The following is a 16,922-nucleotide window of genomic DNA, read 5'->3' as shown; positions in this document are numbered from 1 at the left end:
GAATACAGCCATCTGCAGAATTAGTCCATCATTTAAATCTGTTAAAACTAGCATATGCCTATATTCTGTAGGCCAAAACAAAGGGTCAAGTTTCCCTACAACTGAGAGACAATTCCTAAGATGTGTTCAGTACTATTTGTTGTCTGAGGCCACAAAAAATACTCTGCCCATGTGTCCAAAAAAGAGGACAGCAAGCTTGTCACATTCTGAATTTTGTATTACTTGCTCAGAGAGTAAATCGTTGCAGTACTCCAAACATGCTTCCCTTCAATCAAGTTAAATAAAAAGACTTGTTTCTTATTTCTGAATATGCATGATTTTCCGAATCACCCACATTTTATTCACTAGCACAGAAGAAACTTGATCAGTCCATATGACACTAGGATAGCTGCAACTGGGTTGATTTATTCTTATTGGAGATAAAGCTGTTAAAGGCCAGAATCTATGTGGATAACCATGCTTTGTGGTGCAGAATATATATGTATATGTGTGTGTGTGTGTGTGTGTGTGTGTGTGTGTGTGTGTGTGTGTGTGTGTGTGTGTGTGTGTGAGAAGTGATAGATAGACAGACAGCCAGACAGACAGATAGATAGACAGATAGATAGATAATGTATCTCCGAGTTGCTGGCCAGTACAGATAAGATAAACTTAATCTGCAATGAAATCTTCCCCTGCCAGTGGGGCTTTCCTGTGAAATAATTTGTTTGGATTGTTACATGCAACAGCTGGTCTTTAAATATAGGTGGAAAAAATAATATTTATTCCAAAAGATTGCTTTGCATGTCAGAAATTCTAGAATGTGCTCAACTTTATGGCACCTGTACTTGGCCACAGATTTTGCCAGTGAATCTGCTTATAAAGTGCTGCATTGGAAGAAGCCAAAAGAATATAAATCCCACATGAAGCATTATTTAAAGAGATTTCTTACCAGGGCCTGTGCTAATAGAAATAAATGTATTTTTCAAAAACTAATATTTTTAAACAACACATACATTTTTGAGTTTTGGAAGCCATATTACATGTATTACCTTTTGAAAAAGGTACTGTCCAAATAACAGCTGTTACATGCACAGAAAAAAAGGAATGAATTGAGATACAATGTCCAAAACATAGATAATGTTAAGCACAAAGAGCTTCCAAGCGAAGGATAATGATTACCATAGAACTAAAGAACCTTAGTTTGTTTCTGAACCAAAATGAACCAAACCTACATATCACCAGATTCCCATTAAAAACAGCAGTCTGAAACAAGTTAAATAACCTTGCATAACATACAAAAGACCACTGATTCTGTTTTTCTGTCATCCTGCTTCTAACACACTGTACATGACTCTGACACACTGCAGTTGGTAATTAGCGTAAGCAGAGGAAAAACATAAAAGTCTTGGGTCACCAGGCCTGGAACTGTACGCAACTCATTTCTTACAGTACACTCTGATGACTTGTCCTCCACTCTCTTGTACAGACCTGCATGGGTGTTTGCTTTTGACATGGATATATAAAGCCTTCAGCCCACAGCACTCCTCCCTGTGTGACATTTCAACCCACATTACTCCTCACTTCAGGACAGGAGGTCTGCACTGTACTCCATCTAGACATTCCGACTAGAAAATGTTCAAAGCGCACATATCAGAAAAGTCTATAACTATTCTGCATGCTAGAGGCAGTCAGTGTCTTACACTAGATATTTTCCCATACATGGAGATATATACATATACATATATACACACACACACACACACACACACACACACACATACACACACACACACACACACACACACACACACACATAAAATGCACTGTCTCTAAAGATAGATATAGATATTCAAAATTGTAGTACATAAAGTTTCCAGAGAAACAGGATGTTTCAGATGGTGATCCTTCATCAGCTGGGCAAGCAAAGTGCTTCACGTGCTTTAAAGAGAAGCTCTTTGCTTGCACAGCCGATGAAGCACTGAAGCTGTTTCACGGTGAACCTGTTGATTCCCAGATGTGCTCCACTGAGACTGGCCAAGTTAACATACCAGGAATGGCCACCAAAGTCACTGTCGTGCTCCTGATACCACTCATGCACCACCCTGGCACAGTGAGGTGGGTCATTATCCGGTTGATAGGTACCATTACCACCAGGGAAGAACATTAACATGTACAGGTGCACATGGTCTGCTAGGATTGCCAGGTACCCATTGGCATTCAGACACTCATACAGTGGTAATAGAGGTCCAAGATCATGCCAAGAAAACATCCCTGCCACACTGCCACCAACAGCCTGCATTTGGCCCAAAGTTGTTTCTTTGGGGGTAGCTCTCAGGCTTATACGCCACTGTCCGTCCACTTTATGTAGCACGTACTGGGATCTGTCCGAGAAGGCAATGTTTTCCTATCCCCCAGTGTGCAATTACAGTACTCCTCTGCAAGCTGGAGGTGATGTTGAAAATGAACCTTGGTTAGCATTGGCACCTTAACCATGCGTCAGATTCGCAGGCCCAGACATAACAGTGTTTGCTCAGTGGTGATCCCTGACACTCTCCTACTTGCTCCTGTGTTCAGTACAGAGGTTAACTGCCCACTGTGGTGCATCGATTGCTCTGTACCACTTGCCAGAGTCGTCGTTCCCCTCTGGCATCAGTGGCACATGAGGCACCACTGTTATTCCATTGGGAGGCACTCAATGTGATGGCACTAGAACATCCCAAAAAGTTAGCAGTTCTCATACACACACACACACACACACACACACACACACACACACACACACAGGTTAGCATAGGATGGTCCTATTTTAGTACCTGCACTAACGCTTCTTATTTGTGAATAAGACTTGGAGTCAAATATGAATTAGTTCAGAGTTAACACAAGTTACAGCAGTTTTAAGAAAATGTGGGAGGATTCACATATTATATATACAGCAAATTGTAAGGGAGCATGCATAAGAATATATGTGAGGCCACCCCCGTGTCCAAAAGGGAGGAACCACATAGAGTGGTGAACAAAAAGCATAAGATCCTGTGGGACCTCCAGATTCAGACAGATAAACAAGTAGTGGGGAACCAACCAGACATTCTGATAGTATAAGATGCAGAAAACAGTGCTGGAAATAGATGTGGCAGTCCCAGGGACTGAAAGAAGAAATAGAGAGAATGTAGAAAGTTAACAGTAATGGTGACAGGGACACTTGGGGCTGTGAGAAGCTGGAGAAGTGGCTGTAACAGATCCTAGGAATGACAACATCAATCTCGGTTGAGAAGCGCACAAGCCTGGGAAAATACTGCACCACACCCTCACAGTCCCAAGCTTCTGGTAGAATGCAAAAATGTGAGCAAAAATGGCCACCAACTGGATATATATACATATACATGCATACATATATTCAGATTCAGAATGACTTTTTGTGCCACAATATTATTTCGTCATGGATTTCATTTTGAATGGATTTATGCAATGTCCATCTACCTACATTTAATCTATGTAGGTAATAATATGAATTTTATGTATATATATTTTTTACTTTAGTTCCTCCCGCACTCCTTGGTGCATTGGGCAACAAGCGCTCTCCAATGGGTCCTATCGACTGCAGCGTCTCTGGCTTCGTCCAACGAGCGTATGTCAATAGTTTTTAGGTCGGCGATGAAGGTTGATCTCCAGGTGGTTTTGGGTCGGCCTTGCTTTCGCTTTCCTCCTGTCGGTGTCCAGTGTACAGCTGCCTTTTTGTATGCGTTTGTCTGGAAGACGTAGGAGATGACCAGCGAGGCGCATTCTGCGTTCGGTGACGATTTCTTCCAGCTTCCGCAATCCACTCCATTGAAGAACTTCCTCATTGGTAATTCTGTCCTTATACGAGATGCCCAATATTCAGCGGAGGCACTGTTGATGGAAAACGTTTAGTTTCTGGGCGATCCTCTTTGTATTCCTCCAGGTTTCACTGGCGTAAATATATATATATATATATATATATATATATATATATATATATATATATATATATATATATATATATATGTGTGTGTGTGTGTGTGTGTGTGTATCTAATAATATGTGTGTGTGTGTGTATATATGTAGCGAGAGAGAGAGAGAGAGAGAGAGAGAAATCTGCAGTTTCTATTTGTATATCTATTTGTAAAGCCATTGCATTTTTTTATTTCTTGGTTTATTTGCTTGTGTTTTAATAAAGCAGCAGGTCCCAATGTAACTACAGATTGTACATTCATATATAAATGCCAGTGTCAGAAACACATTTCTGTGTCTAGCCAAATGTAATAACAGGGTCACTAATACAGCCCTTGCAATTTGATGGGCTACATCCTTCTGCCTTTCTCCTTTTGGAAAAACTAAAACATATCTTTATCACTAACAATCCCTGATAATCATTTCAGCTGTCATAAGTAATAACTTAAGATGCGCTAAAAACAGATGCCATTAGGTCCATACAGCTGTTTCATATGCCAAGACCTACTGTAGAAGGAAGACCCATAATTGATATAAGCATTTTAATTGTAGTGCACTTAGAAAACCACAAACACTTCTGCCATTTAAAACCTGTATAATGGCTACAATTACATACTTAAAATTTTATTCCATTTTCTACCAACATTGCATTACCGGAGTCACACTCAAAATCTTATTCCGTACACAAGCAGGGATGAATATTATTTAACATATGCTGCTTTGTCAGACTGAACACATTTCATTTTATATTCCATCTTCATTGTGTTTTGCTACAGAAATGCAAATCATGAAGTAAGTCCTCTGCGTTTTCACTTTCCATCATAAACTGGGCAACTGTGTATAACAAAATGCTTTCCTCAATAAGCCCTCAGTTTATCTCTCTATTATTAGTATTATCAGTATATTAACCCATTTCGCCACAGATTTGATACAAACTTCAAACCTCATCTACTGCCTGATATTTTCTGTTGGGTTCTCATACACCACATGCATACTCCCCTGCTTCGTTCCGTTCCCGTCGTCCCGTTCAAACGCTGTCGTCTGATGTCGGCGCCGCTGAGGACCTTCGCTGAAAGCAGCGGCAAGCGGGTTGAGTTAGCTACTTCCCGCACGACTGGCAGCGCTCCAGGCCGTGGGCGTCGCACGCTGGGCAGCGCAGCTCTCGGATGGACTCGTTGAAACGGTTGGCTAGCATGGACAGCTTGCTGCCGTGACACACGGAGCAGGGGGCGCTGCCTGATCCTCCACACTGCTCGCAGCCGCCCACCTCCTGCGGGGAATAAACGGGCAAACCTACAAGCACTGACAACCGCCCTCACTAAAGGAGCTCCAAACTGGGTCGAGGAGGAGAACTTGGTGCTCAAACGACTTTTCATGCTAATGCGCTTTGTGAAGGACCAAAAACGCCTGTCGGTGTCTTCTGCTAATGCCCACGATGGCGGGTAGATCAGCTGCACAAAGCAGGGAGAGAAACCCTTTCAACCCAGTGAGAGCAGTGCCATTTGTACTCTCAATGACGAATGGTACATCTGGGATTTGAATTAGCTTTTATAGTGTTGGAGCAGCACCTTAGCCAGAGAAACTACGTGGAATGATGTTAACAAAGTTGAAGCCAGTGCTTATTACATGGAAGGCGAGAGAATGAGGAACACAATGGACTTTACATGTAGCGTTTTGTGCATAATGCACGAGGACTGGTGGAAAGTTATTTTCAGTGAATGAAATGTTATTTTTCAAATCGGCTTGCATGCAGAAATAATTCATGCCTAATCCGTGCCTTATTCAACTGGAAATAATGTAGGTGTTATAAACGTGAGGTGCTGCAACCAATAGACAGTTCTGCTATTTGGATAAAAATCCGACACCAAATCAACAATTATTCAAGCCCAGGCCAGAGCTATGATACATATGTTTATGCATTACCTTTAAGCGAATTTGTTGCATCAAGTAATCTTTCTATGTTTCTATGTCTAAGATGGTTTTTGGTTCAGACCTTCATGGGAGCCTTTTGTTTAGTTGTAGGACTGTGTTCCTCGGTGCGGGCATTTCTTGCTCTGTGCCTCCCCTTGGCCCGGGACTCACGACCTGGCGAGGACTCGCCTCCCTCTCCCCGGGCACGATGGTGGCTTCTGCTAGTCTCGGCTTTCTTCTGTGGACCCCGGATGATCTTCAGGTTGTTCGTGTAGATGATGATCTTTCCAAAGTCTAAAACCGGCTCCTGAACAGAGCACGAAAACGCATGCACGCACGCACGCGCGCACGCACGCACACACGCACACACAGGGGCCAAAGTACACGTGGTTGCAGATTAGGTAGAATGTACACAAAAGCCAGGGATCAAAGCTCTCTGCCATTTACTCTGAATCTGTTTGATTCTGATGCTGTAAACAGCTAAGGCAGTGAGTAGGCAATTTCATCACAGAGACCCTTTGAGAGAAAGCTGGAAAAGAATATTGCCTGCCTTTCATGACGAGTTTGATTTGCTGCACTGCGGATCCACCGCAGAACTATGGCAGGCAAACTTTATGACTGACACTGTAATAATACGGAGCAGAATTATATAGACGCCTTTTTCTCTGCAGTTCTGACTATTTCCAGGCATCGATATTTGCCTTGTGTGCGAGGATGGGGGGGGGGGGGGGGGGGGGGAGCATGGATCCAATCTTGTTTCATATTCTGATAAGCCACTTTCAGCAGCTGCATACTAATAATACATTATGCTCGAGGATTCGGCCTAATTATTCACCCCAATTATCTGAGAGCGGCATTGTGCAAACACGCTAAATGGGAAAGAAGAAAACACGCAGCAAACAATTAAAATAAAGCTAACACTAATGTCCGGTGTCCTGAGGCTGAAACAGCTGAAAGCTTCAGTGAAGACTGCGTGTCTCTATAAATAGACAAATTCGAGGAAAAGTAAGAGACCACAAGCGAAGTATCAGTTATGTAACACTACAGTGAGGAACTGTAATGCGGGGGAAGGGGGAGTGCAAAGCTACAACAAAGCGCTCATACATCGCAGCGGCAGTGTTACGGCGACGGTGTGAAGGCGATGGTGCCTTATCCGAGCGCAAAAGTCATACCACGGCGTTACCCAGACTCACTTTGTCATCGCCGTCTTGAAGATCATCGTAGCACAGGGGCGCGTAGCCGCCCGTCCCCCGGTAAATGTTGATCCTCTTGGCGAGGAGTTCTTGCACCTCCTCGAAGCCACACAGCTGCTCGGCGTGCAGGTGTCGGGGGAGCTCGGCGTGGATGAAGCTGTGGGGGTACGTCTCACCAGGACTCTCCAGCTCCTGGCCATCCTCGTACACGTGCTTGAGCACACGGCCGCTGTAGGATGAGGCCAGCTTGAACCTCACCTTCCTGGGTTTGGCCTCGTGCATCGGCCCCTGGTTCCAGTGGGGCACCTCCATGGTCTCCTCAGTGGTGAGCGGCTCACTCGATGTTTCCTGCGAAGAAGCTGCACCTGGTACGCGCAGGGGCAGGGCAGTTTGGAGGAGCAAGGTGAAAGAGGGAGGCGAGGACAGGGCAGCTGCTCCGCGGTGTGCCGCTGAATTATTGAGAAGCCAGATCAGGTGCAGAACAGGAGAGGCATAAACCGCGGTGCTTTCATTAAATAATCATGCTCTAAGCAGGTGTGTCTCCACACTCTTACGGGAGGGAGCTGAACAACTCGAAAAGCTTCAGTTGTGACACACACTCAGAGTCCCCCTGTTCTTAACTGATACTATGCTTGAGAGCTTGGAAATGGCGTCTGAGTTTAGTTACCCTTAGCAACACTTTACTTATTATAAAGTGACCAAATGAATTTTTGGTGTTTATGAAAGGCCATTGAATTACACATTTAAAAATTGTGTTAAATATGGGTTTATTTAAGGCAATTTTAAAACATCCATCAAACTACACTGAAGCAGAAGAGCAAAGAGTTAAGTGGATTACAAGTGAATTTCTCTGCAGGAGAACAGTGCCTTCGGACTTCAAAGCCATTTGTTCAGCCTTATTCAGTCTCACTCTGCTGACAATTTCCTTCTTTTGAGCCATTTTATATCACTGGTCATTATGGATGATGGCCATTAATATCCATCATATTTTCACACAGTATCTTGCAGTGTATGTAAAACCCACCATGACATCAGCAGAATTTTCAAGATAAGACCATGGCCAGTGGGGAACCATCTAATCTAACAAATGGGGGACATAACCCTCATGTATTCTAACATTAGTCTGGCAATTATCTCCCCAGTTGACCGTTATTTCATTCTGACTGACTTCCAAGTTATTTTTTTCCCCTCTTTTTCACCCAGTTCGTATTTGCTGTGGAGTCATTTGTGAGACTTTGTCTTGCTCTCATTTCAGTGCAACAATCATTTAAAGTCTTTAGCTAAAAGATTTTTGCTACGTTTGGACTGTGTGATTCATCTTCCTTAATTTTTCTGACACCAGTGGTCAAAACCTTTTTGCCGTGAATGAGAATGAGACTTGATGCGGTTAAAAGTTCTCTGGATAAAACTAGAGGCATTTGACAACGTCTTTGTAAATGCATTTAATGCATTCACTCAAGAGACAAGTAATCGCTTCAAGTACGTCTATTCCCTCGGAACTTTCTTCCACTTGATTGCTAAAATAAATAGTTTTGTTTTTTTTAACAGATGACACCTTATCATTGGCATGATTTAGAACTTGTAAACTTAGATGATTTAGAACTTGTAAATTTGTTAACATCCATTTTGCTCTTTCAGAAGTCGTGTATTTAAACATCGATGGGTAATTAGTTTCAGGCCAGTATTAGTAAACTAATATCATCCAACTTGTTGTAGCCAATGCGTAACTCCTTATTCCTATGTTCCCATTGGTAATGAGAGAGAGAGAGAGAGAGAGAGAGAGAGAGAGAGAGAGAGAAGGATAAACAGCAGCTGGAGAGGGCTGTGAAATATTCATGTGTGTCTTAAATTATGTGTGAATTGAGACTGAACACAATGATAATCTGACTGATAATCATAGGGGTGGGATCGCGCAACGAAGAAACGAGGTTGTGTTGCCAAGGCCGAGGACCGAGCATTTCTTCTGCCATCGGAAAAAAATTGCCTATTATGCTGATTTGAACTGCGAAAGAGAGGCCACATCAAATGCTGATGTAGTTTATCAAAATGGTAATAAGGCCTTGAAAAGGCGAGTAGTTAAACACGGACCGCAATAGGCCTCTCAAAGAGGCTGTACTTACTTGGCACCATTTGTCAAAGAAATTCAGGAAAATTCTGCCTATCAACCTTCCACATATCAACATGGTGTTCATGTCAGCTTCAGTTTTAACTATCAGTGGTGTCATAATCAGACCTAAAGCAGCCATTGTATAGCTGCATCTGGCTCTTATAAAGCGAGGTGCCATTTTGCCAGTAACATTCAAACATGCCCTACTGTTTACCCACAAAATAGTGTAAAATTACAGTACTTAAGGGTAAACACTGCTTACTCTCTACTCTCTCTAGTATATGCTATTTTCTGCTCATTCATATTTTTTCATCTTAATACACCATGGACCTATTGTGCAGTACACCAGTGCTCAGTTGCTAGGGTTCTAAAGGCAGGCTTTTTAACACCGCAGGGAGCTGGATCGCAGAGAGCAGATAATGGCCCGGGAGTCAGCTGCCAGTATCAGGCTGGGCTTCGTCTGAACTACTGCCGGTGCTGAGGCCCAGCGAGCTCCTGCAAGGGAAAGGGCCCCTCCCTCTCCACCCCGCTGGCTCGTTAGGAGATGGTGGCTCTCCTGCTCACCCATTTGACTGGGCATCCCACCGTTCTCCCCTCTTAAGCTCACGCATGGGGTTTGATCTGCACTTACTGCATTCAGCAAGATCAAATATTTTAGTAGAAAAAATACTTAAGCAAGAGGAATTTTAAAGTAAAATATTGCACTTAAAACAGGAAATCTGTACAGAAAATAAAAAAATGAAAGACACAGTAAAGGCACAGTAAAGAATGGTTTACAATGTAGTAGAAACATATCTATAGATTAACCTTTTTTGTGGCATTGGGGGGCTATTTTTCTATGGTCAGACTTGTCTGTATTATAATGAAAATATATGGACAGGTTGAACCAGACATATGGGGAATGCTTTTTTTTCCCTCAGATGCTTCATAAGCATTTGACCTAACCTCCAGGTGAAGGATGAAGCAGGAATTGCTATTTGGCTTGAGGAGAACCCCTACAGGAAGGAACGTCCATCTTTATCACTACACCTCTCACAGCTCACAAATGTGCACATGCCGACAGCTGGTATGGACCACCACCCCCGGATCGTGCAAGGAAGGCTGTGCTTGGATCGGCGTTGCCGCGAGCTCCAGCAGAGCCCAATCCAGGAGCACTAAAGATGGAAGAAGGTGGAGGAGAGAGGTTCTCTGGGTATCAGGAGGAAAAAGCCCATTTCTTAGCTGGCAAGCACTATGGCATCACGCTCTGAATAATTTAGAAGGTGTCAGCTCATAAAAAAAAGGGGAAGTCACAGAGAGCAAAGCAGATGAATTGTGGAGGTAGTAGGCCCAGGTCAGTCGTAGCAGGCCCTCTGGTGCGTGGGTCGGTCAAGGGAAATGTACGGACGTACCGTTTCGAGGTCAGGGTCAGTGAACGATCCGGGAGTCAGCAAATATGTGTAGACAGGTGTTCTTGCAACATGACTTTTCCTTCTAAGTAATTCTAACTGGGAAATCCCAGAGAGCTCTTGCTTTACACTGACTGCAAAGAACAGCATATTTTGTTCCTCCCACTGTACTAAATTTGGCTTGGCCTCAACAAAGGCTGCACGCTTTGCATTCTAGAATTCTAACCGGCTTGTACCCATAGTACAATCAGCCATGCTGGCCGGCTAACAGAACAAATAGAATGAATCCACATATTAATGGCTAAATTAATGGAGAAGAAAGCATTCTAGCTGACAAACCCTAATAGTATCCCTTTGAAGAAGCCCAGCTAGGGCTCTCTAAATATAGACTGAAATCTCAGCAGCTGATCTGTAACTGCTCACACTGACTCACACTGTACTCTTATGTAATGGCCAGACACACCGTACCCACTGACGCTCATACCAACCGGCCGAGTCTCTCGATCACCCACTCTGCTCCTCTGAGGTAACTTCTGTCACAGGTGTCGATCTCATTTCTGCATGCACTTGACACAAGTCACTCAAATGCCTTTGGAAAGAGCCTAACTCATTCGACAGTCAGCAAGCCTTAGAGGGGAACCGCAGGGCTTCTTTTGCTATTCTGTATTCGGACCTCACCTTAGCTCCATTTTTGGCAGTATTAAGGCTGGAAACAATGTGAAGGTTGTGAAGGTTATTAGGTGACCTGGAGGATGGAGAGCCACACTGCATAACTGCATTGTGCAAAGACCAGTGCTATTTGTGTTCTGCTTTTATTAAGTACCTGGGCACTGATGCACTGTAGTTACAGCATTTCTCTTTGAGCATAGGCATGCCTTGTATAAGCCGTTGCCTGACAGGGTCTTTCCAGGGATCTATGGACTTATCGGCATATCTGACCTCAGAATGGCAGAGATAGCGTTTCAAAACAGCGGCAAACACAGCTTGGCTATGGCTTGGTTTGGTGCTAATTCCTTATACGGCTGGCTAGGAAACAAATAGACCTTACAGAGCCAAAGAATGATTATGTAATATAATACCCAGTAGCATCTGAGGGAAAGCTGTTGTTTTCCTCTCTGCTGTCTCAAAATAGTAGCCAGGTGGTGAGGTCCGTAGAGCGCCTCTTTAACATCGTGATGTGTTCATTTCTTCGTGCTGTGCCAAGCTACCATGTCGTTTTACTGTAGCCCTGAGAGAATGCATTGCACTGTGTTTCTCATTCCCAAAGCTCAGCTTTATGGCCACCGGTGACCAGGCACAGACAGTCCACCATGAGTCCAACACAGTCAGAGGAGGACAGAGTGTCTCTGTAATGCCGGCCTTTTTTGAAGGGAATCTAGATGGATCCATCATCACTCCTTCCCTTTGATCTAGCCCTTACATTAGCCCCAACCTTAGATATCACCTGCAAACGTCAGGACAAGCTGCACTTCAAAAACTGCACCAGCCAGCCCCCTTTTCTGCTGGTGTAATTCACAAGTCTGGCCTTGTTGTCAGTGATCTGATCTCTGTTTCATCTTCCCTCCAGACTGCTTTGAAGATGAATGTTTTTTTTCAGTCATGCACACTGTAGCCCAAATTCATATTCGTTCTCACAGGATGGATTACTCATAGGATGATTACACCATGTTTCGTTTTTTTTCCTAATTAAGGCTTCCCAAATCTACAAAAGGTGGAGTATCCGTATGCAGAGAAAGATGCACTTTATTTGAAGCTTGAGACCTCCTTTGAAGCCGTTCATTATTTTCCGCTGGCTCATGAGTGCTGGTCCTCAGCGGTTCTTGTCACAGGATAAAACATCCATCATCATCCACAAAGATTTGGCAAGTTCGTGCTTTGGTCTGTACAAGTGCTCACCACAGTAACTTTTCAAGTGGAATCTTTGGAGAGGCAAAGTGACAAAGCAATGGGAGAGCTTCAAGAGGCAAGACGATTTCACAGCCTTCTGCCTTCAGTCCATGTTTCTCAGCGCAACATTCATAAGAGAACAGGATCCTTAAAGGGTCAGTCAAGGCATCAATTTAAGACCAACCAAAGGTGAGAAGTCTTGTTTTTCAACACAAGGATTGACCCTTGATGTGAATAATGCATGAATATTTCTATCATAATGCATGCCATGTTCTAAATGTTATTTGACCATTTGTATGGCATAATCTCTTATAAACACCATCTGATGTTTCAAAAGATTCAAGGAAACCAGGCAGAGTGTTACTTCTAGTCCATGTCAGGGTAGTTTTTTGTCAAGGATGCCTTGTTTATTTCTCTCCCCTTCAGCTAGCGTCATGCCTACAGCTTGCTTGAGCTCTCACAGTGTGTGTGTGTGTGTGTGTGTGTGTGTGTGTGTGTGTGTGTGTGTCACAGGAGTACAGAAATGCATGTGTGAAGTTCTTTCCTCAAAGTCTGGACAATGTATTCTGTGACATGGTAGTGCAGGCCACAAATATGCCATAATTGAATCCCTCATGCCTTCCTCACTTCAAGTTCCTCCCCAATTTCCCTCTGAAGTGTCCACGCTTGCTTGCTTTTTATGCTTTTGCCAATTTCCTCACTGGTCTTGCTCTACCTCCATAGACCATCATGTGTTCACCCACATTCCTGCTCCGTCGCTTTGATCTGAAGCCCACAGGTTCTTTCCATGCCTCACTTTCTCCTCTTTCCCCCTGCCTCTTGGGTTCACACTCTTCACTTCCCATGTCTCTCCTATCTTTCTGCTCTTGTTCTTACCATGCTTCTTACTTCTCGCTTTCCCTGTCATTCTTCTGAAGTTCCTTCCATCGTAGCCACATTGCTCAGCCATTCTTCTTGTAATACTAATTTTTTTTTTATATTTAATCTTAGTGACATGCCTGGCCTTTCTCCTGTCTGTCTCTCACACACAGCCCGTCTCATTCTCTCATTCTCTCTCTTTCTCATTCTTTCTCTCTCTCATTCTCTCTCTCATTCTCTCTCATTCTCTTTCTCTCTCACTCTCTCATTCTCTCTTTCATTCTCTCATTCTCTCTCTCTCATTCTCTCTTTCTCTCATTCTCTAATTCTTTCTCTCATTCTCTCTCACATTCTCTCTTTCATTCTCTCTCTTTCTTTCTCTCTCTCATTCTCTCTTATTCTTTCTCTCATTCTCTCTTTCATTCTCTCATTCTCTCTCATTCTCTCACATTCTCTCTCTCTCTCATTCTCTCTCCCATTCTCCCTCTCATTCTCCCCCTCTCTCTCCCTCATTCTCCCTCTCTTTCTCCCTCTTTCTCCCTCTCCCTCATTCTCTCTCCCTCTTTCTCCCTATCTCCCTTTCATTCTCCCTCTCATTCTCTCTCTCCCTCTCTCATTCTCCCTCTCTCTCGCTCATTCTCCCTCTCCCTCATTCTCCCGCTCTTTCTCTCTCCCTCTCTCATTCTCCCTTTCTCATTCTCCCTTTCTCATTCTCTTTCTCTCCCTCTCTCCCATTCTCCCCCTCTCTCTCCCTCATTCTCCCTCTCCCATTCTCCCTCTCTCTCCCTCATACTCCCTCTCTCTCCCTCATTCTCCCTCTCTCTCTCATTCTCCCTCTCTCCCTCATTCTCCCTCATTCTCCCTCTATTCTCTTTCTCTCCCTCCCTCTCTCCCTCTCTCTCCCTCATTCTCCCGCTCTCTCATTCTCTCTCCCTCTCATTCTCTTTCTCTCCCTCCCTCTCTCCATCATTCTCCCTCTTTCTCCCTCTCTCCCTCATTCTCACTCTCATTCTCCCCCACTCTCTCTCCCTCATTCTCCCTCTCCCTCATTCTCTCTCCCTCTCTCATTCTCCCTTTCTCATTCTCTTTCTCTCTCTCTCCCATTCTCCTTCTCATTCTCCCCCTCTCTCTCCCATTCTCCCTCTCTCCCTCATTCTCCCTCTCTCTCCCTCATTCTCCCTCTCATTCTCCCTCTCCCTCATTCTCCCTCTCCCCTCATTCTCCCTCTCTCATTCTCTTTCTCTCCCTCCCTCTCTCTCCCATTCTCCTTCTCATTCTCCCCCTCTCTCCCTCTCATTCTCCCTTTCTCATTCTCTTTCTCTCTCTCTCCCATTCTCCTTCTCATTCTCCCCCTCTCTCTCTCCCTCATTCTCCCTCTCTCTCCCTCATTCTCCTTCTCTCTCTCCCTCATTCTCCCTCATTCTCCCTCTCCCTCATTCTCCCTCTCTCTCCCTCATTCTCTCTCCCCCTCATTCCCCCTCTCTCATTCTCTTTCTCTCCCTCCCTCTCTCCCTCTCTCCCTCTCCCTCATTCTCCCGCTCTCTCATTCTCCCTCTCTTTCTCCCTTTCTCATTCTCTCTCCCTCCCTCTCTCCATCATTCTCCCTCTCTCATTCTCCCTCATTCTCCCCCTCTCTCTCCCTCATTCTCCCTCTCCCATTCTCCCTCTCTCCCTCATTCTCCCTCTCCCTCATTCTCTCTCCCTCTCTCATTCTCCCTTTCTCATTCTTTCTCTCCCTCTCTCCCATTCTCCTTCTCATTCTCCCTCTCCCATTCTCCCTCTCTCCCTCATTCTCCCTCTCTCTCCCTCATTCTCCCTCTCTCATTCTCTCTCTCTCTCCCTCATTCTCCCTCTCATTCTCCCTCTCCCTCATTCTCCCTCTCTCCCTCATTTTCCCTCTCCCTCTCTCTCATTCTCTCCCATTCTCCCTCATTCTCCCCCTCTCTCCCTCTCCCATTCTCCCTCTCTCTCCCTCATTCTCCCTCTCCCTCATTCTCCCTCTCATTCTCTTTCTCTCCCTCCCTCTTTCCCTCTCTCCCTCTCCCTCATTCTCCCGCTCTCTCATTCTCTCTCCTTCTCCCTTTCTCATTCTTTCTCTCCCTCCCTCTCTCTCCATCATTCTCCCTCTCTCATTCTCCCTCTCATTCTCCCTCTCATTCTATTTCTCTCCCTCCCTCTCATTCTCTCCCTCATTCTCCCTCTCTCATTCTCTCCCATTCTCCCTCTTTCTCATTCTCCCTCTCATTCTCTCTCCCTCATTCTCTCCCTCTCCCTCATTCTCCCTCTCATTCTCCCTCCCTCTCTTTCTCCCTCATTCTCCCCCTCATTCTCTTTCTCTCCCTCCCTCTCATTCTCTCCCTCATTCTCCCTCTCTCATTCTCTCCCATTCTCCCTTTCTCTCATTCTCCCTTTCTCCCTACCTCTCATTCTCGCTCTCATTCTCTCTCCCTCATTCTCTCCCTCATTCTCCCTCATTCTCTCTCCCTCATTCTCCCCCTTTCTCCCTCCCTCTCTCATTCTCCCTCTCTCTCATTCTCCCTCTCATTCTTCCTCTCTCATTCTCTCTCTCTCTCTAAGAGCAACAAGACCAACCATGGTGACTGATGAGGGATCCAAGGGCAGCTCGTGGCGTCAGCCGAGCCTCGTGGCCCTCTGTCATGATCTGTTCGTTTGATTGACATGTCATCCAGAGCAGACGTTTGTTTCTTTTTCACAGGAGCCTGAGCTGGCCACACTCCACACAGTACAGGGACCTGGCAAGACAGGGCCGGCCTATTTTTAGAGCCTTCTAACGTGTTCACGTTCAGCCGGCCCACAACTTTTCGAAAGGGGATTTTTCACCATGTGCCGACAAGCACTGCAAGTACCCTGACACCTGCTCTTGATAAGATGAATTGATACCAACCCTGTCTGTGTTGTCTTTCCCCGCAAAAGGAAAACGATAAGACAGGTTATAAGCTCCATCCTCATACGGGTTCAGTGATGGCATTAAGCATTCTAAATTCTGTAAAAATACTACATTCTAAATACTGTAAAATACTCTACTCCCTTATTCTAAAAATGCCTGTTGGATGGTGATCTTACAGGACAGGAAGGAAGACCTGAAAAAAAATGACCTGCAATATTAAAATAACACCCACAGCAGTTGAGCTCTAGTCCACCGTGGTGTGTACCAAACCGGTAGTTGCATTGTAAACTTTACAAATGGCAATAAGGTGGCTGTGGACTTCAAAGGAACCCCAACTCTGCAAGCAAAATCATAGCTCCATGGCTATCAGTGCTGTCAGGTGAATAAGCCAACCTGGTTGGTGAAATCATTCACACAGTAGAACAGAGAAGATTCAGGTATGAGTGGCAAAGACACACAAAAAGGTATCGGTGCTGATCGGTGTTGCTTTGGAAATGTGCTGTACAGGCCTGTTGTGGAAGAAAAAGTCAATTTATTTTACAAATGAACTTTGCTGCTGGGACGCAGTCCAGTGACAATGCTTTAAGTTTAAAGATAAACAAGAAATTTATGTTTCACATTGCTTTTGAAATAACCACCAAACTATGCTTTTTAGCAAAATAAAATTGATTTTGGTATGTGGAGGCCCACAACGAAGGGGAAGAAAAAAAAAAAAAGACATG

At 44.5% G+C, this 16,922-nt stretch overlaps 1 protein-coding gene across 1 annotated transcript; it reads right to left on the bottom strand.

The window, feature by feature from the left end:
* Positions 1-4,148: 4,148 nt before the first annotated feature.
* Positions 4,149-7,435, bottom strand: LOC113585522 (glutaredoxin domain-containing cysteine-rich protein 2). The gene is made up of 3 exons (XM_027023051.2): positions 7,053-7,435; positions 5,942-6,166; positions 4,149-5,218 (listed from the first exon to the last, which is right to left on the bottom strand). The coding sequence occupies exons 1-3, from the start codon at positions 7,362-7,364 to the stop codon at positions 5,048-5,050; spliced, it is 708 nt and encodes a 235-aa protein (XP_026878852.1). The 5' UTR covers positions 7,365-7,435; the 3' UTR covers positions 4,149-5,047.
* Between the last annotated feature and the right edge of the window lie 9,487 nt (positions 7,436-16,922).

Source organism: Electrophorus electricus, chromosome 6 (genome assembly GCF_013358815.1).
Source record: "Electrophorus electricus isolate fEleEle1 chromosome 6, fEleEle1.pri, whole genome shotgun sequence".
Classification (NCBI taxonomy): Eukaryota; Metazoa; Chordata; class Actinopteri; order Gymnotiformes; family Gymnotidae; genus Electrophorus; species Electrophorus electricus.
Note: the sequence above shows the minus strand (reverse complement) of the source record. Positions and strands in the feature narration are given on the sequence as shown.

Bases quoted from the DNA above. Each gene is read 5' to 3' on its own strand.
- LOC113585522 (XM_027023051.2), bottom strand. From the start codon at position 7,364: ATGGAGGTGCCCCACTGGAACCAGGGGCCGATGCACGAGGCCAAACCC. The intron at 6,167-7,052 runs GTGAGTCTGGGT...TGCTCTGTTCAG, and splicing joins TTCAAGACGGCGATGACAAA to GAGCCGGTTTTAGACTTTGG. The intron at 5,219-5,941 runs GTCTGAACCAAA...TATTCCCCGCAG, and splicing joins AACAAAAGGCTCCCATGAAG to GAGGTGGGCGGCTGCGAGCA.